The sequence below is a fragment of the Lynx canadensis genome, chromosome B3, assembly GCF_007474595.2.
Source record: "Lynx canadensis isolate LIC74 chromosome B3, mLynCan4.pri.v2, whole genome shotgun sequence".
In the NCBI taxonomy this organism is placed as follows: domain Eukaryota; kingdom Metazoa; phylum Chordata; class Mammalia; order Carnivora; family Felidae; genus Lynx; species Lynx canadensis.
The window spans coordinates 59595986-59622962 of record NC_044308.2 but is presented as its reverse complement, the minus strand read 5'-3'; the positions used below and the strand labels follow the sequence as shown (position 1 = coordinate 59622962).

The following is a 26977-nucleotide window of genomic DNA, read 5'->3' as shown; positions in this document are numbered from 1 at the left end:
ACATCAAAGGGAAAATGATGCATACCACACTTAAAGAAGCTCTGAGTAGTCACAACATCAAATCTATCTTAAAATAATCAGGAAGAAAAAATAAGCCCAAAACAGAGTTCAGTTTATCTTTTCAACTTTCTCCAAAATCTGAACTGTAAACCTCTGGCTGAACCTATGTAAGCTAGTTGCAAATTCTTCTGAGCTAGTCCTAAAATGAAAGATCAATTCCTTTAAGACAGAGAGCTGGTACAAAGCCAGGTGAACAGATTTGTCTGTCAAAGCAGGACCCAAATCAGACAGTCAGAGTCACTGAGACAGGGATAAATCATGGGGTCAAAAAGAGTGTCATTGGGCCCAAGAGGAAAAGACTCTGCAGGAAAAAACCAGGAACAAAAACTCCAGCACAGTTAGCTGGATACAAGGTAACATTTACAACAGTTCCTTCCTCTAGGCTAGAGAATTGGAACCAGGCCTAGAGGCAGACACAGGCCCAGGTCCATAGATCTCCTCATCAGAACAGAGGGTAAGACAGAGAGACCTTCATACTTTATTTCCTTTCTGGAATGAATACCGATAACTCTAAAGGAATGAAATTAGAGCGCTATATAATTGCTCCTGTTTGAGCTATAGTTTTTAACCCAAGGGAACAAAGAGATGGAGACAGCCTGGCCTTTAATATCAATTGTTATTATTATAGCTACTGTTTACTGAGCATCTATATGGTGGATATTGCTTGTGTTTCATAGACAAAAAAAACTTGAGGCTTGGAGAAGTTACCTGTCCAAGGTCACACAGCTTCTAAATATCAGCCTGGGAGTTTAGCCCAGAGTTCATGCTATTTCTACTATATTTCCTTTTAAAGAACAGCCTTTTCAAATTCATCCAAAGGCCTCCTCCTCATTATCATCTCTTAAAATCCTATCTCTCGGCACCTCTCACTGATATCTCCTTAATCTCAGAAGTAGCAACCAACTTAAAGGAGCTTTATTGGGAGACCAGCTATGAAACGGAGATTAAATAAAACATATCCATCAGGGGCAGAAGGACTCTGCTTAAGGTGCCAAGAATCCCCCCAAGGGGATTCAGAGGATTCATGGATATTGTCCTATGAGCAATTCCACCACTTCTTTCTCCCAAGCCCCTCCTATTACCTCCATGGAGCCGGCTTTTCGGTTACGAATGAGGGGTGATCTCCTTGGGAGGCCAGGGCCCTCAGGGGGCTGAGGTGAAGTCTGCAATGCCCGGTCTGGCTCATCCGATGCCTTCCCTGGGCACAGGTTCTCCATGCTGCCTTGGTCTGCTTTCATCTCTTCATTCTACCCAACAACAAGCACAGATTCAAGAGGAGTTAATGGCCTCCAGCCTCCTAATCCTAGACCCCCAACCCTCTTACCTCCCTGTACTGTTTTCAAGTTTCCCACCACTTGGTTCCTAAATCCTCTAATCTAAAACCCCAGCACTCCAACCCACCTCAGAAGAAGCTGGACGGAATCCATAGCCAGTTGGGGCATTGCCTTCTTCCTCAACACCTTTCACTCCAGGGCTGAAGTGTAGCTCCACATGGAACCGCTCCTCTGATAAGGGATCCTATGGGGCATCAACAGATGAAGGGGCAGTTGGAAAAGCTGAATATGGTGGTGGAAGACCAGGCAGGGACAACAGAGAATAACTCAAGAGGATATATCCTCCCAGGGATGAGGTTCCAGTATCTTACTCCACTTTGGGGCTGATCTATCGTAAGCTTCCCCTTAACTATAGTCTAGTGTTAAAGGTTCCTCATTACCTCACTTCTACCATTTGTGATCCACCACCCCACACAACTTTCTAGCCTCCAGTTCTACAACTCTTTCCATCCATCTCTCACAGTAATTCAGTTTTGCTACAGTACATACAGCAGCACAGTTAAAGATACCTTTGTGAAGCCAGATGAAAAACGTATAATAATGTTTGAGTGAAAAAGACTCATTATAACATCATCCCGAATTCTATACCCTCCCTAATGCAGAGCTATGTTGTCTGATATCTCTCTGGCTCAACACCATCCCAAAACACTTTTTTTGTTCCAGTAGGAATCTCCTGGATGCTCTGTGACATGCTGTCCTTGGGTGTCACACCTAGCTGAATTCTACAAATTATAAGGATATGAAAGTTTCTAAGATGAGAAGGAGGAGAAAGAAGGGGCACCCTCCTTACCCTCCCCCCCCCCCCCCGTTGGGTAATGCTCCTCACCCGTGTGTTGTCCTCATAAAGCATGATGACAATCTGGGTCATATAGTTGAGCTCTGAAATGGCACTAAGATAAGCCAAAGCTCGCTGCCATTGTGCATCCTGGGTCTCCTACCGAACAAAAGAAGATGAAAGTCAATGACCAAGGACCAGGAAGTCAGGGAAGGGGCAGGGAGACAAAGAGAGTACAGAAGGCTTGTAATAAAAAGCAGGAAGAGGAGAGTAAAAGAATGCTTGGAATAAATGTTCATACGTTGAAGGAAGGAGGATCCTTACATCAAGAAGTCCCCCATAACGGAATACACTGAGTAGGGAATGGACATGGCTTTCACTGGTGAAATAGAGACGTGTTCGAACATGGCGACCTGGGGAGAGCACCCCTCGAGAGTACCTAAGATAAGAGCTAAGTCATTCACACTGTTAGATAATTTTCTTCCCACCCTTCCACAAACTCTTTCCTCCCAACTCAAAGACTGCTTTCCTTTCTATCCCAGGATCCCTTCTATTCTTGGTTCCCCAAGCTGTACCAGCCTGGATTCCCCCCAGGGCTCCCTGATATGCCCCTCCCTCCATCCAGCACCCCTCCCAGCCCTCCCTCACAGGGGATGCAGCTTGTTGACAGACTCATCCTCGTGGGTTCTCTGCAGGTCAAGTAGTATCTTCCGCAACAGTGGAAGACAGAAGCCCACAGCAATTTCCAGTTTCTCCTCCCGACTGATCCCGTATTCCTAGGGGCCACAGGCCAGGAATCAGTACGTTGATGAATCTTGTTTCCCTCTTGCCTCATACTCCCAGGCCCAAGATGATGCTTGTCCTCACCTCAGGTCTAGAGTTTCTTTCATATCCACCACATTCCCCCTCTCCAGGTGTCTCCTCAGTTAGCCTCTTGCACTTACTCAGAGCCAGAGTGAACCCTGACAAATATAGCAACTCAACTAATTCTTTCTCTAAGTTTTCTTTCCCTGGTTCCCACACCATCCCTCCTTTCTGCTTTTCTCCCCTTCCTTTCCCAGTGCCCCAGGCTATGAGACACACCTGGGGAATGACCACATCAGCCAGTGCCTTAGAGAGACGTAGTAACTCTGCTGTGCCTTGAAGTCCCAGACTCCCATTGTGCTGCACATCATACTTGACACAGTCATAGATGTCAGGGATCTTACTGATATCATAGCGCCCACTCTTCTGTCGAAAGTCACGCTCCAGCTTGCTCCAACGCTGTAGCATGAGCTCTAGAGTCTCACTGTGGTAGAGTTGCAGGTCTGGAAGGAAGACAGACAGTCAGAAAGAACCAAAGATTTTACCTTCAACAAAAGACCCTAAAAAATCTGCAGTAGAATCAGAGAGATGAGGATTCCTTGTTTCAGACACTTAGAAGAGGGCACAGGAGTGCCTGAGTAACCCATCCATACCTGAAACCTTGAAGGGAAGATAGTACTATTCATACCCACCTACAGACTTGGGGTCCTGCATCCTTTCCCGGATCTGATGAGTGAGGTTTTCAATCAGGGCAAATACCTGATCACAGACCTTTACAGGATTCTGGATGATAGCCATGGAGTTGAGGAGGGAAGTGCTTCCAGTGGGAGCGAGCTATGAGCAACAGAGAGATGAAAAGCAAAACAGGCTCTGTGCTGATTGTGCAGAATCCTGTGAGCCTATTACAGAAACTGTCTGCCAGTAAGATCTGTTTGCAGGCTCACTCTAATGAGGATTCTTGGGCTACAGGGCAGACCACCAGTTCCAAGATGAGAGGATTGCTCAAACACACAGTCATCTAAGGAGGGTTGAGGATAAAAGCCTTAGAATCCAGAGGAAATAAAATAAACCTAGGTTCTTTTATTGAGGGTTCTAAAATATACATGGAAAATACTGAGGAATAAAGATTAAACCAACCCCTCACAATCCCTACACAAGGTTTTCATGAGTGGGTAACAGAGATAACAAAATCTTATTCCTCTAAACAAAATGTTAGCTTGAACCTACAGCAGAGGTCTTGCCTCAGAACTAGATTCCAGCTCAAGCTTTCAGGACAGTGACAGTCAATGAAGAATGGGGAAGTGAAAAGAGGATTATGGGTGGAATACACATATTCAACCTAGGTCCTCACAAGTCCCATTTTTGCTAGCAAAAAGAAGCAAGAGAGAAATAAAAAGTGCTTTAGCTTTTGAATTTGACACTGATTGGAAAATAAGAGAGCAAGGTCCTGTCCTTATTGAGTCCTGCTCAGAGAAAAATACAAAAAATGCCATTCTCCAGACAATGTGCTCAGCTACTTAGCTCATTGAAGAACCCATCAGAAATGGTTATACCATATTGTGAATAGACTTAACTAAATATACTTAATACACTGAACTATACACTTTAAAATGATTCAAGTGGGGGGCACCTGGCTGGCTCAGTCGGTAGAGCAGTCAACTCTTGATCTTGAGGTTGTGAGTTTGAACCCCATGCTGAGTGTACAGATAACTCAAAAAAAAAAAAATCTTAAAAAAAAGATTCAAGGGGTACTACAGCTTCTATAAAAATATACTTTCTTTAAAAAACAAATCCATCAGAATTGAGGAGCTATCAGTGGGAGGATAGTACAAAATCACTGTCTGGCATATGATTCCCAGTCAATCAAGGTCTGGATACACAGGAAAAAAAGATGACATTGGGTAATGGCATCCACTGTGATTACTACCGTGAGACAATACACTATAGCGGTGAACAGTCCAGGCTCTCAGGTTAGACTCTTTGGGTTAATACTAATTAGGTGACCTTGGAAAGGTTGCTTAAATTTTTCTGAGGTTAGGTTTTCTCATTTTTAAAATGGGGGAAAAGTAGTACAAGTCCACAGTTCTTATGGTGGATTAAATATGGTCATTAACTCTTTGTCACCTTCTCCTTGCCTACAATCTACACTGTGTACTGGCCCTGTGACTGCTTAACCAAACTAAACTAAACTAAACTAAAATAAACTAAAATAAACTAAAATAAAACAAAACCAAAAAGCAAAGTTACATTTTAGTAATTAAGTCTGGACATATACTTTAAAAGAGCTCGGGGGGTGCCTGGGTAGCTCATTCGGTTGAGCATCCGATTCTTGATTTTGGTTCAGGTCATAATCTCAGGGTCATGGGATCGAGCCCCATGTTATTAGGCTCTGTGCTGAGCATGGAGCCTGCTTAAGATTCTCTCTCTCTTTTGCTCCTCTCCCCTGCTTGAGTGCACTCTCCCTCTAAATTAAAAAACTGAAAATAAAAATTAAAGAGCTTGGAAGGAGGCACCTAGATGGCTCAGTCAGTAGAGTGTTTGGCTCTTGACCTCAGGGTTGTGAGTTTGAGCCCCATGTTGGGTGTAGAGGTTACTTAAAAATAAAATATTTTTTAAAAATATAAAAGAGCTTGGAAGCTTCTGCTTTTGGGATGTCCTAAGCTACCGTTTAAGAAGTCTGGCTACCATGCTAGAGAAACCACATGGAGAAAACATGTGGAGAGGAGAGGCTCTAAGACTATAGGTAGAGCATAAAGTGGGAGAGAACCCAGCTATGTTAGCAACCCAGTCAAGCCTTCAGATGGTTTCAGCCCCAACACATGGACAACATCTGGGCAGTTTTAGGAGAGACCCCAAGGAAGACCAGGTGAACCTAGAACTATGAGTAAGATAAAATGGATATTGTTTTAAGTTACTGAGTTTTAGGGTAGTTTTTTAAGTAGCAATAAATAACTGAAACATTATTTCATTCAAAATCTTTGGGACTGTTTTAGAATTGAGAATTTTTCAGACTTTAGAGTTAATATAGCACATAGTCATATGTTATATAATACCTCTAGCAGGACTGAGGGCATAACTAAACACATTTATGTTTCTGCAGCACAATGTATGACTATTTACACTAAACAAAATAAATAGGAATTAGTAATAGTCTTTTTTTTTAAGTTTATTTATTTATTTTGAGAGACAGTGCAAGCAGGGGAAGGACAGAGAGAGAGAGAGAGAGAGAGAGAGAGAGAAAGAGAGAGACAGACAGACAAACAGAATCCCAAGCAGAATTTGCACTGTCCATGTGGAGCTGGATGTGGGGCTTGAACCCATAGATTATGACCTGAGCTGAAATCAAGAGTCGGAGGCTAAACTGACTGAGCCACCTAGGAGCCCCAAGAATTAGAAATAGTCTTTTTGCTACCAAATGAATCTTGGTGCCTGATCTTTTTTATTTTTGAAATTATGAGTAAGAGATTATAGACCCATACTTAACTCAAAGGGTAAAGATTGAATGAGAAAATGTACGGAAAGCAGTGTCTACCATGTAGTAAGTACCATTATTGATCACTATTACTTAGAATTCTAGGAATCTGGGATGGCGGTACATTGGGCAGAAAAATAGGGAGAGCCTGACCTGATCATAATCCTCAGGACCAAAGGGTGCATCCTGTTGCAAAATATGGTGCAGTCGAGCCTTCACCCGGTGCTGGCAGCTGCTCAAGGAATCGCCATCGCTGTCCAGTAGCCCATTCATGTTGGCACTCTTCACCATTTGTACCAAAATGGGTGTTAGCTCCCCTTCTAGAGCCAGAAGGCCCTGGAGGGGAAGCACAAAATCTATTAGTTTTCCTTCCAGTCTACTTCCCCTAAGCCTAAATGGTCTCAGAGATCAAATGAGAGCTGGTGTGGAGGCGAGGAGTACAGGTCAAGGTGCCTACGCCCACTTAATTATTCTCAGTTCATTCTCAGTGGTACAGAATGGGTCAGACACAAGCAAAAACTTCTCTGAGTCAGCACATAAACACCCTGACATTTCCCAACTAGTTCTCCAAACTCTTAGCTTCTCTATCTAATGGAAGCTGGGACTGTGAAAGAACTATAGTGTGCACCTTAGCAAAGGCAGCAGCAGTCATCTGGACACGGCCCTCATCAGAAGCATAGATCTTGAGATCATGGCGGAAAGTGCTATGGAGACGAAGCAGCCCACAACCAGGGAAGCCAGCATAGTCACCTGGGGGAGAAGGGGGAGGACCAAGAATGGACTGCTATACATACCCACATGGAAGAAAGAATGCTCCTTTCCCCCTTTAACTTTCCCATTGCCTCTGTCTCTTCATTCCCCCAATTTATTCTCTAATCATCTCATCCAAGCCCTGTTATTTGCCCCCCAGACACTCACCCTGTCCTCCAGGGTACATGCAGCGAAAAGCTCTTCCCAGCTCCTCAGCCTGAACACGGCCATCAGGAGTCAGTTCTCCACCCCACTTCAGTACCAGCAACAGAGAAGGGGATAGGGCCTCCCGCTGTGGATCTGCAGGAATAAGGGGAAGTGAATAGGTCTAGATCTAAGAAAAATAGCTGGGAGGGGGTGCAGCTGGGTGGCTCAGTCAGTTAAATGTCCAACTTCGGCTCAGGTCATGATCTTAAGATCTATGAGTTCAAGTGGCTTTGGGCTGTCTGCTATCAGCACAGAGCCCACTTTGGATCCTCTGTCCCCTCTCTCTACCCGCCCCTCCCCCCCCCAAAATAAATAAACATTAAAAAAAAAAAGAAAAGAAAAAAAAAGGAAAGTAGTGGGGACATCTAAATGTCAGGTCTTCTGAGGAGCCCAGAATGGTGATCTGGTGTAGAGGTCATCTAAAGGTTTTGCTTTTTATTATTTATTTCTATATTTTAATTTACAACCAAGTTAGTTAGCATATAGTACAATAATGTTTTCAGGTGTAGAATCCAGTGATTCATCTCCTATGTATAACACCCAGGGCTCATCCCAAGGGTTTTGTTTATTTTTTTAAGTTTATTTATTTTGAGAGAGAGAGAGAGGCAAGAGCGCAAGTGGGAGAGGTGCAGAGAGAGAGGGAGAGAGAGAATCCCAAGCAGGCTCCACATTGTCAGTGCAGAGCCTGATGTGGAGCTTGAACCCACGAACCGTGAAATCACGACTTGAGCTGAAATCAAGAGTCAGAGCACCCTCAGGTCATCCAAAGGTTTAAGAATAAGAGACTTGAGTGGTAATGGGAAGGGAGTATTATATCTTACCTTGCCCCTCATTAGTAGCTTTTACTCCATGAGGGTAGTAAGTCAACTGCACTTTCCGGTTGATGCCTGAGAAATGACCATACCTGCAGGATAAACTCAGTTTACTTTCTACCCCAGCACCTAGTTCTCACTGTCATTGGCTCCCCTCTCCTATCCCCTTTCTCACATCTCCAGCACAGACTTCAGCTGCTCTAGTTTCCCAGTCTTCTCCTCGATCTCACCACCTGGTTCTTTCTCCAGTTCAGCCAGTAACAGCCTTGTGATGTCCAGCACCTCCTGGAGGAAATAATAGGGTATCCATGAAGGAGACCAAGTCCTGGGCAGTTACCCTTTCATCCTGGTCTCTCATTGAGGTCCCTAATCCCATACCCACCTCGCTCCTCCCAGCCCAATTCACCACCTTACCTGTAGCTGCTCAGGCCGCTTCAGTTTTAATTTCCCTGTCTTGTAGCCACCATGTTTTTCAAACAGACTGAAAAATCTGAAGAAATAAGGAAAAGCTTCAGTATGGGGTGAGACAGTCAAAGCCTTTGGGAACTTCCCCATCCCCATCTCTCTCACAAAAACCTATTTGTCTAAACCAGGACATTCATCCTACCTTGGATGTGTCACCTCCATCTTCATTTTCTGCTTGGGAGTACGATCTCCATGACGGATAATTGCAATGACACAACGGAGTTCCATCCTAAGACAGGGAATGTCGTTAGAGCCTTTCCTCCAACCCACCCTACACCACCTCCCATCATTTCATCCTGCATGACATGTCAAAGAGCAGAGGAAAAACTGAGATTAAGAATATAGGCAGGGTTAAGGAAATTGCCTAGAAGATACCCAGCCTCCACTAGTCATATGGTATAGGGTCAGAAAGTAACCACTGGTCTGATTCAGGTGCCTTAAGTAGGTTACTCCAGATTTTATACTTTTGCTCACATAGTGCCAGATGTGGTAGGGACAATGGGAATGTCCTCAGCCTCTGTGGGGATGGACCATGGGATCTGGAACTGTGGAGCAAGCTCCCGCATGATGGTGTTCCTAGAAGGAAAAACATGAAGAAATGTATGAAAATGAATGAACCACAACTACACATATGAATAAAGCTCACAGAAATTAGCAAGTTGTAGAATATATAAACTCTAAAAACATGCCCCCCAAAAAAGCCCCCATAGATGTATTAAAATATTAATAAATGCATGGGAATGACAAACACCAAATTAAGGATTGTGGTTACCTCTGGGTAGAAAGGGAAGGGATGTAATTAGCAAGGAGTATTCTTAATATTTTATTCAAGCCTGAGTGGCTCTGTCAGTTAAGTGTCTGACTTCTGCTCAGGTCATGATATCACAATTCATGAGTTCGAACCTCACATCAGGCTCTCTGCTGTCAGCACAGGGCCCACTTCAAAAAAAAATTTTTTTAATGTTTATTTATCTTTGAGAGGCAGAGAGAGACAGAGAACCAGCAGGGGAGGAACAGAGAGAGAAGGAGACACAGAATCCGAAGCAGGCTCCAGGCTCTGAGCTGTCAGCACAGAGCCCGACATGGGGCTCGAACCCACGAACTGCGAGATCATGACCTGAGCTGAAGTCAGTTGCTTAACCGACTGAGCCACCCAGGTGCCCCAGGGCCCACTTCAGATCCTCTGTCCCCCTCTCTTCTTGCCCCTCCCCTGCTTGCACTCTATCAAAATAAATAAACCTCAAAGAAAGATTTTATATCTAATGTTTTATTTATTTCTTTATTTATTTAGAAAGAGACAGAGTGTAAGCAGGGGAGGGGCAGACAGAGGGAGACACAGAATCCGAAGCAGGCTCCAGGCTCTGAGCTGTCAGCACAGAGCCTGATGCGGGGCGCGAACTCTAGGACTGAGATCATGACCTGAGCTGAAGTCGGACACTTAACCCACTGAGCTACCCAGGTACCCCAGAAAGATTTTATATATGAAGATTTATGGTGAATACATGAATACTCACTATGTTCATTATTCCTTATACATTTTTATTTTTTTAACTTTTCAAAAATTCATGTATTTATTTTGAGAGAGAGAAAGAACTCACGCATGTGCACGAATGAACAGAGGAGGAGCAAACAGAGGCAGAGAGAGAAAGAGAGAGAGAGGGAGAGACAGAGAATCCCAAGCAAGTTCTGTGCTGTGAGTGTGGAGCCCAATGTGGTCCTTGATCTCATAAACCTTGAGATTATGACCTGAGTGAAAATCAAGAACTGGACATTTAACTGACAGAGCCACCCAGGTACCCCTCCTCGTACATTTTTAAATATTACATGGTAAATTTACTTTAAAATCAAGTTTTAAAACAGTATTACAGTATGAACACATTTAGTACTATAAATAGTTTGTTTATACACGGTAGAAAAAGACATATATGTAAAACTGCTAACAGTTTTAACTGGGGAGTACAGTGTTAGGAAGGCAAGAGGGCTAAGAAGCCCTTTTTTTATTTTCCTTTTTTCATTTTTTAATCCTTTTTATAATATTTAAAATAAAGCAAAAAGCTTTCTAACTCTCTTCTCTAAGCCCATTCTCCCCAGTCCAGACCACTGTGTCCTTACCCCAGGATCTTGGCACAGTCATCATAGTATTTCATCGAATTCTTGACAAAACTGAAGCCATTGACATCACACACAAAGGAGTGACCATTGGCACGAAGAAGGTCAAAACCACAAACTGTTTGCTGCAGTGGAAAGAAGCAAGATGAAAACAAGAGAGCCACTCTTTCTTCCAGACCCCTGCTCCTGTCCCTTTCCCTCACTCCACAGCACCATCCCCCAAGGGCCTTTCACTACCTTAAAAGCTACACAGACTTTCCTGGCCACCAGCTTTTCCATGGCAGTCAGCATGACTGGATATCGAATCTCTTTCCCTTCACTGTCTCGTTCGACCTTCCCATCGAGAGCTGGAGATTTTCTGGCTTCAGCATGGGCATAATCTGGCCCCACTGTATATACCTGCAGGTACATAGCATCACTGAGTATGCCCACCGCTCATCCTGCATATGAGAAGACAACACGAGCACTAGGTCTGTAAACTAGTTTCGGAAACAAAACAAAACAAAAAAACCCTGAGTATTAAGAACAAGGAGACTGACATTTTCCTTACTGGGCCCCACTAAAGTATCCTTATGAAGGTTTCTCTTTGGGACCCCAACACCATTTATTACCTAGTCCTCATTAAGAAGTAACTTACAATATTATACCATTTTCCATGTTACCCTTGCCCTTGCTCTGATAGTAACCATGTAAATGTCTACTTCTCTCATTCATTATTTTCACCTGAATGTAAAAGCAAATAACATTCACTTTATTTTCTGTGACTTTCTCCATACACTTCCACTTGCTTCCCAAGCACCCCATCCCAACCCAGACATTTATCACTTCTTAAATCCCTGTATCCACCATAACCTTGACATCTGTGCCATCTGTTGGCATAAACTCCTCATAGATGTATGATCCTGTCTTTCGGACGCTGCTCTCAGGAGAGTAAACACTGCTTCGGCTGCCAATCTTCAGGAGGAAAAAGAAGAAAAAAATGTTGCCTTCACGTTGTCCCCAAATTCTCCAGCTCTTGTCCTTCCACCTATCTGACTTCCCCAAATGCTCAAATGTCTCCCATACCTTTCGGAAGAGGCGCTGACTTCCTCCTCCAGCTGAACTGGGGTAGTAGATGTAAACATTATGGTCCTCTGCACTCACTGGCTTCTCCACAAAGGGCTTGGGAAAGACAGCTCCATTTACCTCTACCTGGTCTTCACCTTCTATCAGGTTGCACTCTGAAGTAAAAGTATGTGGTCATTCCCAGGGTCGAGGATTGTAGAATACTTCCAACTCCCATTTCTCTGAGTTTTAATCTTCATAACCCTCAAATCTCTATAACCATATCTTAGTAATAGATATGGTAATATATGCTATATAAATATGATAATATCTACATAAGAGGTCTAAGTCTCTGTTTAAGGACCCATGGTTCTGACTCTACCCATTGCCCAATAACCAAAGCCTCACTTGGATAAGTAATACATGGAGATGTCCAGAAGATGGACAGCTGGGCTATGTTACAGAAAGCAAGGTGGGGCAGGACTGGACAAAGCGAGGTACTCACCCTCAGGCCGGGCAGGGTCACGATTGAGCACAGCATATCGAGGCAGATCAATACCTTCCTCCTGCAGGATCCGGTACACCTCCCTCCTGTCACCCCCAAATAAATTAGCTGGGGGAGGTGGGGAATGGTGAACAAGGGAAAAGGCTAGGGATTTCATTTGCTCAGGAATTGGGAGATACCAGGGTATAGAACTCGGGAAGGTATGATACAAAAATTAGGCATGTTTGTTTGACTCTGCCCCTCCCAGAGTGGGCTCTCTAAACAGGCATGATCTCAGGACTGCCCACCCCACCAATCAACAGAAAGCTATACCTATCCTGGATGTAATACTGCATAGCCAGGTCATTGATAAGAAAGGGGTTTCGAAGCTTGGAGTAAGCAACAGCTTTGTCCAGAGGAAATCCTGGGATAGAAAAAGGAAATAGATCAAAAAAAGAAAGTGAAAGAGACAGAGTGAGAAAACAGCAAGAGAAATAGAGGTATTAAAGCTAAAGTTGCCACTAAGCTTCTCTACCCATCCAACCCGTAACATCCTTCTGCCCAACTTCCCAAGTCTATAATATCCATCAGGAAAAAGTTAAAAAGATGTTATTTCTAGGGTCCTTCTAGAGACACACAACTCTGTCAGAGACCCTAACAGCTTTAGAACTGTCCTGAGGTTCAAATATGGGCTTTAAACTACCGCCAGCAACTCTTCCACAATACAGGGAAAGGAAACCCCTTTGCACTGTTCGCCAGTGTGTCAGGAAGAGCTGATGACCACTGTACTATTCGACAGTAAGAACCTCATTTCCCAGGCCAGCATTCCCAACACCATTCCTCCCACTTTCCTTCACAGACTCCAACCTTTGGAGTGGAAAGAGATGAGGCAGTGGCAAGATGGCCAGTTTTCCACAGGTTCATTGAGGATCACGTCTTCTCCCAGGATGATAACAGTTAGGTAGTCAAATCTGCAAAGTCGCTCTAGGATTTGGGTCATTGGCTTGGACTTGGATTTCTTGGTCATGGCACAGATGCCAACAATGATCTGAGGTTCAGGAGGCTATAGAGAGGAAGTACTGTCAGGAACTTAGGAACTTCCCACCTAGACCATCCCTATTTAGGGAACACTGTCTCATTTCCTTAGGGCATAGAGTTTCTTGCCAGGCTTTGGAACTATGGGGCAAATGCTGTCTCCCAACTTAGGTCTAGATTGGAGTGCCTGTAGGGATTCCTACTGCCTAAAGAATAGGAGGCTTTCCACAGTAGGAAATGTGTGCTCAGGTAGGAGAGCTAGAGAACCAATAACCAGGACACAACAGGAGGAAGGCATAAAGGCAAGGGATTCAAAGATAGGTAATCTAACCAATCTCTACTGCTTCTCCTCTTAATCAAGATAGGGCCTGTTTATGACAGGGAGTCTACGCATTTGGAAAGGGCGGAGAAGTATCTCCAGCCAATGGAATCTCAACTCTCTATGACAGGGGTCCCAACACCAAGTTATGTCATTTTCCTTAGTCTTACCACTTCATCCTCCTCATCCTCAAGGAGCTCGCTGTCACTCTCTTCTGTCCTCATGCCTATTCCACGGGTGCCCAGCCCCTCATCTCCAGCTCCAAGGAAGAAGTGGGCCGTGGCACTCTCGCCCTCACTGGCCGGCAACGACCACATCCCCGCCGGAGCACCCACTCATCCCGCTCTGCAATGGAGGGCATCCCATTAGCTCAGAATCCAAACCCGCATGACAATGGGTGGGGATGGGGCATAGGGAATGATAAAATAAGAGGGAACCACAAGGAGACTAGGGGGAACAGGAAACAAAGCTATCGTAAAAAGGAACAACAGGAAAGGAGGCACGTGGGCTATGACTTGACATGACTAAAGATCCATAAGAGAAAAGGTCTTCCTTTTCCTCCCTGCTCACTCCACCCCAACCATGAGACTGGTAAGAGGATCAGTAGGTTAACCCTTACAGTGCTGGCATGTCCCTGATTCTGCCAGCAGGAAACACCATTAACTCCAGCAGCAAGTGGAAAAGGCAGTTCCTCATGGAAGGCTGCTGTTGATTCCTACCAGAAGAGAAAGTTAGAGAGACATTTCCAACTTTGGATTCATTCCTAAACATTCCTATCCCTTCACCACCTCCCCACAGTAGTGTTGAACTCAGGGATTTAATTCAAGGGCAGAGGTAATGAGAGAGCACAGCTGCCTTTGACCTTAACCCTCATCTTCATTCCTACCAAGGATTAACTCAAAAAGAATTTATTGAGGGCACTCTATGTTCTAAGCATTATATCAAAACATTAAAATCCTCTATGTTCCCTGTTTCTCTTCCATGTGCTCCACTTTAAAAGACAGATGCCCAAGTCTAGAAAATCTGTCAAGGAAAGAGGTTTAGTGCTAACTGGGAGGTTGAGCATACAGGCATCCATACAACAGCCTCCAACCCATTCTCAAAATAAAGTTTCAGTTTTCTCTCTACCATCTCCTGGTACTACAGACCCAAGTTGGGTCTAGGCCAAGGTGTCAGTAGGAAAAAATTCTGCCTAGAGCCATAATTAGTGAAAATATCTTTTTTTTAAATGTTTATTTATGTTTGAGAATGAGAGAGACAGAGCATGAGTGGGGGAGGGGCAGGGAGAAAGGGAGACAACCGAAGCAGGTTCCAGGCTCTGAGCTGTCAGCACAGAGCCCAACTCGGGGCTCAAGCTCACAAACTGCAAGATCATGACATGAGCGGAAGTCGGGTGCTCAACCAACCAAGCCACCCAGGCACCCTAATCAGTGAGAATATCTTAAGATTTACGCTTGGATTAGAATAATCCGGCAGTTCCATTTCTACATATACACATGTACAATAGTGGTTCTTAACCAATTGTGGTTCTGCTGGCCAGGGGACATTTGGTAGGAAGCACTTTTGGTCATCACAACTGGGAAGGTGCTATTGGTGTCTAATGAGTAGAGGCCAAGGATGCTGCTTAATAGTTTCAAATGCATAGGATGTTCCCCCACAATGAAGAATTATCAGTCCAAAATATCAGTAGTGCCGAGGTTGAGAATCTCTGCTGTAAAGAAACTCTCCCACATAACGTGCAAATATGTTCATAAACTCACTGTTGGTAATGGGAAAAACTGAAAACACAGAGGTCACAAGTAGAATGGATAAATACAGGGTAGAATATACAAATGATAGACTAACAGCAGTTTTAAAAAATGAATCAGGGGCAACTGCGTGAGTCGGTCAGTTAAGCGTCTGAGTCTTGGATGTGGCTCAGGTCATGATCTCACAGTTCATGAGTTTAAGCCCTACGTCAGGCTCTGTGCTGACAGCATGGAGCCTGCTTGGGGTTCTCTCTCCTTCTCTCTGCCCCTCCCCATCTCATGCTCACTCTTTCAAAAAAAGAAAAGATGTCTGTAATAATATGGACAGCTTCCAAATGCAAACTGCAGAAATACACGCATTGCAGTACAATTCAGTTTGCATAAATAAAAAATATTACATGTATTTATGACTGTATACATAATTAGTAGAGGTCTAAAAATATGGACTGAAAAGAAAAGCATCAAATTCATAATACTGGTTACCTCTGAGGACAGGGTAAAATGGAACTGAGAAGGATTTGAGTGGAACTTTACAACCTTATCTGTAATGTTTATTTCAATTTTTTAAAAATCTGAAACAAACACACAAAAGGTTAACATTTGTTAATACCAAATTGTGAGGATACATATACTATTTGTTTCCAAAAATAAAATTGAGTCACCCAGCAGCAATTTTTCACATTCTCCAAAAGTTCTCAGAAATACTAATGACTCTAATGAACACCACATTCTAAGAAAATGGATCATCTTAACAGACTTATAAAATAGTCTTCAACAATTACATTTTGTATTTTATTTTAAACCCTTACCATTCCCAGTGGGATTTGCAGCTTTGATTAGAAAATTATTGCTAACATTTGTATAGACCTTGACCTCCCCAGTCTTTACCATCTGCTTGTCTCCACAGGCCGGTCACAACATTCTCCTTAAGACTTAACATTTCCAGTTGTGTACTGCAGGTCTTATACATATGCTTTATCTTTGAACCCCTTTTTAGTGACCTGACCCAATTTCCACGACCTGTATAGTTTAAGCAGGCAGAATTTTGTTGCACCCTTTATCCTTTATCTGAAGCAGGGGCTTTCCCTCATGTCTAAGATTCCTAACCCTTCACCCTTTTTTTCCACTAAGTCCTTCCTGATTTTCTACTGAATGTATATAGTCATTTTTCCTGAAAATCTTTTACAACTCTATAACAGGGGATGGTAACAGAATGGGGAAGAAGAGTCTGTTCACAGATCCTTTAAGGGGCTAAAGAGATACATAAAGGCCTAAATTTATAGTTAACAAAGCAAAAATAGAAGCCTGACAAAAACAGCTATGAAATAAGACAGGATTTATTTAAATATACCTTTGAGAGAAGCTGGGATTTAATATAGTATTCCAAGAGCCATTCCCCTGTTTTCCAGGCCCTTCTTCCCATCCCCCTTTCCTTCAATACTTTGTTGCAAAAGGAAACTTCACACTCTACACTAGGCTAAAGCAATCTCACTCCCAAGGCCGAATCAATGCAAATGACGGAAAAAAGGGAGGATGGGAGGAGGGGAGAAGATAAGTAGGTGAGGAGAGGGTGGGGCAGAAGGGAGGGTAAAGTGTGTAACTTCTTGGTCCCTTAGAATTTAGGGCTGTTTGCAGTAGTCCTCTAATTTCCTTAAACACCATGCACTTAATGGAGGGCACCATTACTGGTGAAGGGGACACATCAATACAGAGTCCAGGCAGGAATATTTTCAACACAGTAAAACTCCTCAGGCAACCAACACTAGCTCCTTCTCACCTTCCACAGTGGACCCCTAAATTCTTTCTGAATGCAGCGTTTAATCCTTCACACAGACCCTTCTTCTGACACGGATGAATTGGACTGAAGCCCTTGTTCTACCAACTTACACATACTCCCTTCTTTCCCTAATTTGCAACAATGACTCTCCATGGACCCTCCCCCAACCACTCCAGACACTGCTGCCCCCTCCCCCATCACTGATCAACGAATCCAATTAATAATCCAAGTAATCCTCTCACTCAGTGATTCTCCAACATTAAACTGCCCTCCAAACCCGCAAATGAGTCACCACACTTGGTAACAATTTATATGGAACACTCAATGATCTCCCACAAAGACTGCCTTAGATCAATTCCGTCCTCACATTAGCTCTCTCCAGGGTACCCTCCTCTCTGTAACAACGCCTGCCTGCAGCTGATCCTCTCCAGAGTCGACTCCATTCCACCCCTCCTCACACAGACCTCCCCACCCTGACCCTCTCTCGGGCTGACTCCGCTCCTCACGCAGGACTCCCTCTTCCGCAAATCCTCACACCCCTCTGTTCTCTTGCTGACCCCCTCCGGTGTGTCTCCGGTGTGTCTCCTCACACAGCTCCCGGTCACGAATACTGCCCTCCGATGCGACTCCACCAGCCTTCGCCCTCCCCCGCCTACTCCGCCTTACTCTCCCTACGCAGACATTGAGGCCTCATCGAGGGCCTCCTCCTGAAGCCGCCCCCAGCCAGTACTAACCATGGCCCTCAGCACCTAGCAAGCCCACTCTATTCAGCCCACCCCCTCAGATACCGCCCCCAGCCCCCAGCCACTCCCCCACCGCCCCCGGCCCTCGCTCACCCGCCTCCCTGCGCTCGCGCAGCCGAACCTGCCGGCAGCGACACCTGACAGCAGCCCAATCAAAGCGCGGCTTCCCTGCGGTGTCACCAATCAGCGGAAGGCGCGCACCGGCAACAAAGTCAGGCTGCGTTGGCCCGCACTTCTGCGTGGAGGAGGGTGGCCCCTAGTGGCTGTGGGGAGGGAATGCAACCTGATGCTCGCCTTCCTCTGATTTCTGTGTCGCCACAGCCCAGAGGCTTGGTCTAGACAGAGACTTTCCAGTGAGACGAAGAGCAGAGAAGAAGCAAGATGCAGAAAAGAGGCACAATTTGTGCCATTGCACGTCCTGAGACAAACCAGGTTTTCTGTTTGATTTTTATTTTTTATTTTTTTATTTTAAAAAATTTCTTAATGTTTATTTTTGTGAGAGAGAGCGCGAGCGGGGGACGGGGGGGGGGGGGGGGGGCGGGGCAGAGAGAGAGAGAGGGAGACACGCAATGTGAAGCAGGCTCCAGGCTCTGAGCTGTCGGCACAGAGCCCAACGCAAGGCTTGAACCCAGGAACAGGGGAGATCATGACCTGAGCCAAAGTCGGATGCTTAACACCCTGAGCCACTCAGGCGCCCCTCTGTTTGATTTTTAAAACATAAGAGGTATGATATACTTAGAGAGTCAATAAATGTTGGTTGAAATGTTAACAGATGTAGAGGAGTGATAGGTAGACTGGAGACAAAAAGAGACAGAGAGAAACAAATCAGAAAGTTAAGGGAAAGAACAAAGACTTATTTATGGAGAAGACAAGAAAATGGATGTACATGGAACACTGGGCAATATGATTCCCATATCCACACTGGTTTGTTCTTTACCCCTCCAGCCTTGGAACCAGACAAACCTGGATTTGAGTCCTGGTCTTACCTTTAATAGCTGTGCAGCTTTGGGCAAGTCACTGAACTTCCCTCAGCCTCCATTCCCTCATCTGTAAGAGAGTGTTTTAAAAATCTAATCATATGGTACTGGTTATATGAAAGCATTTTGTATATGTTTCCATTTTTATTATTATCTTTTCATCCTTACTTAGGTTTCCCTAGTCAAGACAATCCCAATTGCCCTGTTTCTTCTCTGCAACCTTAAGGAGCTTACCATTTTTTCAGTCAGGTGCCTCATTATACTAACCCTGAATGAGATAGGGATGATTCTAAGGGTTGTCCCTAAGGGAAATAGATACTTCCCTAGTTCGTGCTCAGGCTCATGTCCTCTCCACCACTCCAGCCCTTCAAACAAGTTATTAAAACATCATCTAGGTAATTAACTTATCTTCACGCCCCCCAGAAAAATGTAGACTCAGTCCCTGGTCAACCGTTGGAACAATCCAATTAAATGAAATAACACATACAAGAGTTTCTTATAATTATAAAGTGCTTTATAAATGTTAGTCTTGGTTATTATTATCATTAAATAAATAAAATACATATACATATCAATTACTTCCTGTATGCCATAGGATAATTTTATAAAATGAGCATTAATACATTATGTGGCTGTCAGTGACTCACAGGGAATAAGAAAAGTGCACAAATACACATCTTTTCTCTGAGGAGCTATTACTCAAATTTGGACAACTAGTCTCCAAACTTGAGTGATTTCTCAGGCTGTCTTATTTTTCCTTCTCTAATTCTCTCTTCTTGTTCCCTACCTCTTTAATCTTAGTAACCACCCTCTCAATCAAATAACAACTCTCCTTCATTGGAAGATTATCTCCCTTCTTTATCTGGGTAAATATACACCATTGCAAGTAATTATATTTGCTTATTCATAACTACTCCTTAACCTAGACAATGAGCCCCCACAACACAGGGAGCATTTTCCATCTTTCCAAAAGTGACTCTAAGTACAGAATTCTATCAATTCTCTGATAATTGCTCTCTTGCCAGAAGAAGGAATTAAGTGGTGGACACAGAAGAGAGGTGGATAGCTTCTAAGGATACAAATGAAGAAGGGAGGAAAAGGAACACAAAGGAAGCCTGAGAGTAATGAAGGGAACGAGAGTATAGGAGTAGAATGGTATCTCATCAGTGGGGCCGGAGGACAATATGAAGGGAATTTCTCTTTCTCAAATAAGATTTCCAAGTATCTTACTATCACCCAGATGGCTCAGAGAAGGGACTAACACCACCATGTGTACCCAAGCTTAAATGACTTTCCATATGAAGCCCCTGCATCTCTATTTTGGCTCTAGCATTCATTCTCTTTACTGCCAGGACAAAGGTCAAGTCACACCTAAGTCACACTTTGAGCTGTGGGAACACACCCTCTCAAATCTGAATACATATCTTGGGAGGATAAAGGACAGAAGACCAGTAGGAATGTACAGATTCCCTGGCCTTGAACACCACTCCCCTTTACACTCTGGAATAAACAGCATTAGGGAGCCAAGAGAGGAAACACTTGTGGTGGTTGGAAACCTGTGCCTGCCTGTTCTGTTCCTACCCGCTGTCATCTTACCACACCCTTCACCTCACCTTACACTCCCCTCCAGCCCAGGAACTGGAAACTACAAAGAGGGGAGAGAAGGGAGAGGAGGAAGAGGAAACTAACAATTCCCTGCCCAGTCCCAGGTCTACACCCAGTACAACCAACAGGTAGGCAAGCTTGCAGAGAATACTCAGAGGGAGTCCTGTGAGCAGAAAACAGTCCTGAACCTGGATAAAACACGAGGAAGTAAAAGATCAAAGGTGAAGTAGAAAATGGGGAGGAGGGTGGAGGTGAAAAAAGTTGGGGATCATGAGAAGCGGGGGGCAGGACATAGCAGGGCTATGTGGGAGCCGATCGGGAGCAGGGAACACAGCATAAATGGGATAAGAGTTAATGTTCCCCTGGTTGGTCTCAGGGAATCCTTCCACAACCTTGTAAGAATAGCACAGGTGTGGCCGGAGGGCACCTTGGTCCTCTTCCTGGTTCTAAAGCAAAGGTGACCTTGAGCCACCGGGTGTCTTTTCCAGTGTATGCCTCTGTGTGATTTCTCCATTTCTTTCTCTGTTATCTGTATTTATGCCACGGTTTCTCCCGCTGCCGCCTCCCCTGGGAATATGGAGAGGTTGCTGGGGAAGGCCGAAAACTAGAGAGAGGTTGGGCCATGTCACCCTTTCACACCCACACAGAGTGACGAATCGGGTTTCCGATTAAACCGAGAGGCTTGGGGGAAGGGTGTTAGGCTTTGCGGGTCCCATCGGGTGCTGTCCTCTACGTGGTGCTGAAATCTGGGCGACCTCAACCCAGGTGGGCCGGCATCCCCGGCCAAAGGTTGCGAAGCTCGGGTCCCCTAATCTTCCTGGCGGTGCTTCCCACCTCTGCCCCCGCATACCTAGCGCGGTGGCAGGCGGAAAGGCGGGGCCTGCGTGAGCCCCACCCCTGGAGACTGCGGCTGGGACCTCCCTCCTCCGCCAGCCAGCCGCTACCTCATTGCGCTTCTCCTGCAGTCTGGTTGCTACCGTCTTCCTCTCCTGCTCCAGCTTCCAATCCGGCCCCCATTTCGGCTCCAGCCTCGCACCCAGTTCCAGTCCTCAGTCCTTCTGGTTGCATCCTCCCTCCCTGTTCCTGCCCTGCGCCAGTTCCCACCCCAGGATTCCACAGCCGGACCCTCAAGCCATGGCTGGTCCCTTCTCTCGTCTGCTGTCCGCCCGCCCGGGGCTCAGGCTCCTGGCTTTGGCTGGAGCTGGGTCACTAGCCGCTGGGTTTCTGCTCCGCCCGGAACCTATAAGGGCCGCCAGTGAACGACGGAGGCTGTATCCCCCGAGGTATCAGTGTCTGAGGCACAGGGGTGGGGGGGCGGGGAGGTGGTGACGGGAACGAAGATGGGGATGGAGATGAGGACCTGGGCAAAAGAGAAGGGTTATAATCACGAAGGCTCTGGAGTGGAGTGCTGTACAATCTGGAGACCACAGTGGGTTGGGAATGGAAGCCAAAACCATAAGGCTAACGCATTTCTGGAGACCTGTAACCCGCAGTCCCCGCCCCCAAGACCCGCTCTGGCCCTGTGAGTTCTGGCTGCACCCACTCTGCCCAAAGCCCTAACTGAGAAACCAGGAACTATCCTTTTCGCTCTCCTCCATCTCGTTTCCTGCTGTCCCCCCCCCACCCATTTCCTGAATTCCCCTCCTTAGTCTTCCCCTCCCCCATCCCTAATGTTGTGCTAATGGTAGGAAATAACTGAGCAAATCTGGGGAAATTGTGCCCGCCAGCCAGAGGAAACTAGACCTGTTGGGAAAGAATAGACCCTGAAAGTCCCTAAAGAGATTACTAAGTAAGGTTTAGCCTCCCCCTAATCTCCCCTCCTCCCAAGGAGCAAAGGCAGACATGGCTAACTGGATAGCTCCCAGCTGACTGCACTGGGTCTAGGCCCCCTGTGCTCTCCTCCATGGTTACTGGGTACCCCCTCCCTAGCGCTGAGTACCCAGACCTCCGAAAGCACAACAACTGCATGGCCAGTCACCTGACCCCAGCAGTCTATGCCCGGCTCTGCGACAAGACCACACCCACTGGTTGGACGCTAGATCAGTGTATCCAGACTGGCGTGGACAACCCCGGCCACCCCTTCATCAAGACTGTGGGCATGGTAGCTGGAGATGAGGAGACCTATGAGGTAGGGGGCCCCCAGAGTTTCCCTGGTGACCCAACTCATCTTCCCAGTAATCCCAGCTCCTTCCCCCTAAAGACCCTTCACTTTCCCTTAAGGCTGGACCTTCCATACTCATGTTTTCTGACCCAGTGAAATCAATCCACAACTAAGGCCTGGAAAGGGATTCTCTCTCCTTAACCACCCTCTCCCTCTGAATTCCCCATCAGGTATTTGCTGAGCTGTTTGATCCTGTGATACAAGAGCGACACAATGGATATGACCCTCGAACAATGAAACATACCACTGATCTGGATGCCAGCAAGGTAGGACAGATATTCTGCTTCTGATTTGCATTGCCTTATATATAGCATTCTGTTTCTCCAATCCTTTCACCTTAATTATTCCTGACTCAGAGTCATTATACTGCTGAGCTTTTAGTTTTGGTTTCTTTGGTTAGATTCTTTGGGGGAAGAATTGTATCTTAAGGAGCTGCAGATATGGAAGGGAGAGGAGAGGAGAGGGTGGGTGAGAATGACTGTACCCCAAAGTGGGCAGTTTGAGGGAGGATTCATAATGCCCTCTTCTGTTGGAGTGCTTGCCCAATGAACTTCTTCCAATGCATGTAGTGAGGACCCCTACAGTCATTAAGGTCTCTCCTTCCCCAAGGCTCTCTGTTCCCACCCCTGTGTTTCTGTGAGTTATATTAATTTCTCTTATTCCCTAGATCCGTTCTGGCTACTTTGATGAGAGGTATGTATTGTCCTCAAGAGTCAGAACTGGCCGAAGTATCCGGGGACTCAGCCTTCCTCCAGCCTGTACTCGGGCAGAGCGACGAGAGGTGGAACGTGTTGTAGTGGATGCACTGAGTGGCCTGAAGGGTGACCTCGCTGGACGTTACTATCGGCTCAGTGAGATGACAGAGGCTGAACAGCAGCAGCTTATTGATGTGAGGGGCCTTGAAGGAAGCTGGGTTGAGGAAGCAAATGGAAAGAAGAGTCAGAGGGGAGCGTGGGTCAGATGAGATAGAGGCCCAGGAGCTACTGTGAAGATTCTTAACTCAAGTCCTTTTACTCCCCTCAGGACCACTTCCTATTTGATAAGCCCGTGTCCCCACTGCTGACTGCGGCAGGAATGGCTCGAGACTGGCCAGATGCTCGTGGAATCTGGTATGAGGCTTACCTTACCTCTTTTTCCCCCATGATCTGTAAATGTCTTTTATTCCTATATCTCTCCCAGTTCTCGCCCTGTCTCTTGATCCCTGTCTTTCCATCTTTACTGCTCTCAGGCACAACAATGAGAAGAGCTTCTTGATCTGGGTGAATGAAGAGGATCATACACGGGTCATCTCCATGGAGAAGGGTGGCAACATGAAGAAAGTGTTTGAAAGATTCTGTCGAGGCCTCAAAGAGGTTGGAGAAGAATGTATAAAGGAACTAGGTGGGAGGACATAAGGAAAAGCCAAGGACTAGACCGTATAATTTATCAATCAACCCATGATACTTTTGATAGCAAAAGGGATCACCATCAGTCAGTCCAGGACAATATATCAGGACTGTCCAGAGAAAACCAGGATATATGGTCACCTAAGAATAGAAAGAGAAAGAATGTCCTGAATCTAAGGTAGTAAATAAAGTAGTTGTCGGATAAGACAAAGATGGAATAATTGAGCTGGTGTGTCAATGCCTGAGGTGTGTGGAGTGTGTAGATAAGGAAAAGTTTGAGCCTGGATCAACGTAGGAAGTGAAAGATTGGTGTGTTCATGATTCCAGTGTAACCATCCAGTTCTGAACCAAGGTATTCTGTCATTCTCACTGAAGTATCATGTCTAGGTTTTAAGCTGAGAGCAGGAGGGAGACTAGGGGAAATGGAAGATGGAATGGCTTAAGTCCCAGAATGTGTGGCTGTACTGAATCCTCAATCATATATGGATTAGGACTCCATATTCTATTCTAGGTTAGAAATCCCCATAAACCCAGTTTTTATTGTATGTTCTCATATATACAGTTGTATTTTGGACTTGGAAAGACAGACAGCTTCTCTTTTTTTAGATTCTAGCTGGGAAGTTTTTATTGTTTTTGGCTAATAACAGATAACATATTCTGATGGTAAGTGGGTAGGGAAGTACTTTTCAAATGATATGCCTCAGGTTTCTCATCTGTAAAATTGGGATAATACGGCTTCCTACATTTTAGGTTGTTGGGGATTAAATGAGATAATGTATGTAAAATACCTGGTGCATATTAAATGTTCAATAAGTGTTAGCTCCTATTATTTTTCTAGATGGAAAGGTTTCCCCTTGTTCAGCATGGAAGATGACCCCCTATGCCATGTTTTTTTTTTCTCTCTGAACTATAAACAGGGTTCTCTTTACTCATATGAGGTAGTCTTCGCATCCATCCTCTGGCACATCCCCTGTCTCTCTTTTTTTTTTTTTTTTTTTTTACGTTTATTTATTTTTGGGACAGAGAGAGACAGAGCATGAACGGAGGAGGGGCAGAGAGAGAGGGAGACACAGAATTGGAAACAGGCTCCAGGCTCTGAGCCATCAGCCCAGAGCCTGACGCGGGGCTCGAACTCACGGACCGCGAGATCGTGACCTGGCTGAAGTCGGACGCTTAACCGACTGCGCCACCCAGGCGCCCCGTCTGTCTCTTGAACTCTAACAGTCATTTCCATCATTAGAAAGCTCTAGTGAAACAAAACACTCTACCCACACTCCCTTCCCCACCCCCTCACGCATACACATAACTATGAGTCCGGCTCTTCTGGACTGTTTTCACCTTTCTCTCTGCCTTCTCACATGTGCTCTTTCCACAGCTAACAGAAGGCTTTCTTGCCTCTTCCTGTTGCAAAGCCTACACCCTCATTTTATGTGTGAAAGAACCCTTCCAAACTCTAGGCTCATTAGCAAAGCAAAGATAATCCATGCATGCTGAGCTCATTGAATAATCATTCCTTTCTCAGTTCAGTTTACCACCTCCACTCATTTCCCTAGATCATCCTTAGTGCCTTATTCTCTCAAGTGTCTCTTCTTCCACACACAAGATATTTTTCTGTAATCTCACCATTATGGGCTTGCAACATCAAAATTACCTTGTACACATGATAATAACAAACCATTCCCCACCCAACCCCCTCCCACACACACACAAACAGCAGTGTCATTCTTTCACAGTCCAAATTCCTCATTCTTGACATATTTCTAGAGTTCTTGTAGGTCTGGCTAAGTGAGGGCTCAAATATCCCTGACTTTTCACTAACAGAGCCTTTGTGGACTCAGGTGGAACGGCTGATCCAGGAGCGTGGCTGGGAGTTCATGTGGAATGAGCGTTTGGGATACATCTTGACCTGTCCGTCTAACCTGGGCACTGGACTTCGGGCAGGAGTACACATCAAACTGCCCCTGCTAAGCAAAGTAAATGAGTTGTGGGGTTAGAGAGGGGTATGAATAAGGAAGGTGATCATGTGTGGATGGGAGGGTATGGGCATTTTGGAAAGGAGTCAGACACATTGTGGGTAGAGTATCAGGGGAAAGGGACCAGTCTCAAATAGGACCAGTCTCTGCCCCTAATGGCCCGGCCCCCAATCCCTATCTTCTCTCCTCTAGGATAGCCGCTTCCCAAAGATCCTGGAGAACTTAAGACTCCAAAAGCGTGGCACCGGTGGAGTGGACACAGCTGCCACAGGCAGCGTCTTTGACATCTCTAATTTGGACCGACTGGGCAAGTCAGAGGTGAGATCCTTAGGGATTACAGTGAGGAGAGGTATAGGTCTGTGGGGGTGGAGATATGACAGTGAGTGGGCCCCAGGAATGTAATAGAATCTGAAATGAAATTCAGGTTGAGTGGGGAGACAATTGGAAATGAGTTCCTAGAGAAGGTAAATCAGTGTTCAAGAAGGAAACTCAAGGGTGGGAAGCAGAGATCAAGGATTAGTGTCCTTCAGGTGGAGCTGGTGCAGCTGGTCATCGATGGAGTAAACTATTTGATTGATTGTGAACGGCGTCTGGAAAGAGGCCAGGATATCCGCATCCCTCCACCTCTCATCCACAATAAGCATTAATTCCCCATCCTCAGGAGATGACTCAAGATCCCCAGGAATTCTGCCCATTCTAATGTGGCCCATTCTACTTGCCCTGGATGCCCCTCCAACTCCCTTCTGTCCTAGTAAAGACTCCTTGCTATGCTCTAGCTGTCTGTGTTATTTCTAATGGTTGGGATGAGGAGGGACTAGCTTTCAGGAAAGGAAAAGAAGCAGTGGGGTTATTTATGATGGAAAGAAGACTCCAGATATGGCATGCCAGGAACACTGATTCTCAGGTGGGTGGAAAGCATTAGCATTTTACCCATATTC

General features: G+C 45.4%; 2 protein-coding genes across 19 annotated transcripts in view; one reads left to right on the top strand and one right to left on the bottom strand.

Annotated features, from left to right (window-relative positions):
* Positions 1-18080, bottom strand: part of PPIP5K1 (diphosphoinositol pentakisphosphate kinase 1) — a 43131-nt gene extending 25051 nt beyond the window's left edge. For 8 of the 15 annotated variants that reach the window (XM_030318323.1, XM_032593651.1, XM_032593650.1 and 5 more), the window contains exons 1-25: positions 18032-18080; positions 14290-14385; positions 13841-14015; positions 13184-13379; positions 12650-12740; positions 12338-12423; positions 11854-12008; positions 11641-11742; positions 11026-11187; positions 10792-10913; positions 9154-9255; positions 8822-8908; positions 8629-8704; positions 8390-8499; positions 8224-8306; positions 7364-7495; positions 7074-7195; positions 6599-6781; positions 3666-3807; positions 3253-3476; positions 2818-2945; positions 2494-2608; positions 2221-2328; positions 1462-1578; positions 1143-1307 (exon numbers count right to left, since the gene is read on the bottom strand). In XM_030318323.1, the coding sequence (XP_030174183.1) occupies positions 1143-1307; positions 1462-1578; positions 2221-2328; positions 2494-2608; positions 2818-2945; positions 3253-3476; positions 3666-3807; positions 6599-6781; positions 7074-7195; positions 7364-7495; positions 8224-8306; positions 8390-8499; positions 8629-8704; positions 8822-8908; positions 9154-9255; positions 10792-10913; positions 11026-11187; positions 11641-11742; positions 11854-12008; positions 12338-12423; positions 12650-12740; positions 13184-13379; positions 13841-13987 (2955 nt within the window). In that variant the 5' untranslated portion in view covers positions 13988-14015; positions 14290-14385; positions 18032-18080. Of the gene's footprint in view, positions 1-1142; positions 1308-1461; positions 1579-2220; positions 2329-2493; positions 2609-2817; positions 2946-3252; positions 3477-3665; positions 3808-6598; positions 6782-7073; positions 7196-7363; positions 7496-8223; positions 8307-8389; positions 8500-8628; positions 8705-8821; positions 8909-9153; positions 9256-10791; positions 10914-11025; positions 11229-11640; positions 11743-11853; positions 12009-12337; positions 12424-12649; positions 12741-13183; positions 13380-13840; positions 14016-14289; positions 14386-16769; positions 17946-18031 lie in introns of those variants that run through there. The other 7 variants (XM_032593649.1, XM_032593653.1, XM_032593657.1 and 4 more) reach the window with 4 other exon arrangements.
* A 2361-nt stretch (positions 18081-20441) lies between these two features.
* LOC115516016 (creatine kinase U-type, mitochondrial) lies at positions 20442-26814 on the top strand. Of its 4 annotated transcripts, none has more exons than XM_030318338.1 (10): positions 20442-20648; positions 21519-21803; positions 22450-22648; positions 22852-22947; positions 23349-23570; positions 23705-23790; positions 23910-24033; positions 25905-26039; positions 26232-26357; positions 26570-26814. In XM_030318338.1, the coding sequence occupies exons 2-10, from the start codon at positions 21655-21657 to the stop codon at positions 26684-26686; spliced, it is 1254 nt and encodes a 417-aa protein (XP_030174198.1). In that variant the 5' UTR covers positions 20442-20648; positions 21519-21654; the 3' UTR covers positions 26687-26814. The 4 variants fall into 4 exon arrangements, with proteins under 4 accessions (XP_030174198.1, XP_030174199.1, XP_030174200.1 ...); XM_030318339.1 differs by having other exon boundaries at positions 21486-21803; XM_030318340.2 differs by having other exon boundaries at positions 20442-20741.
* Positions 26815-26977: the final 163 nt, after the last annotated feature.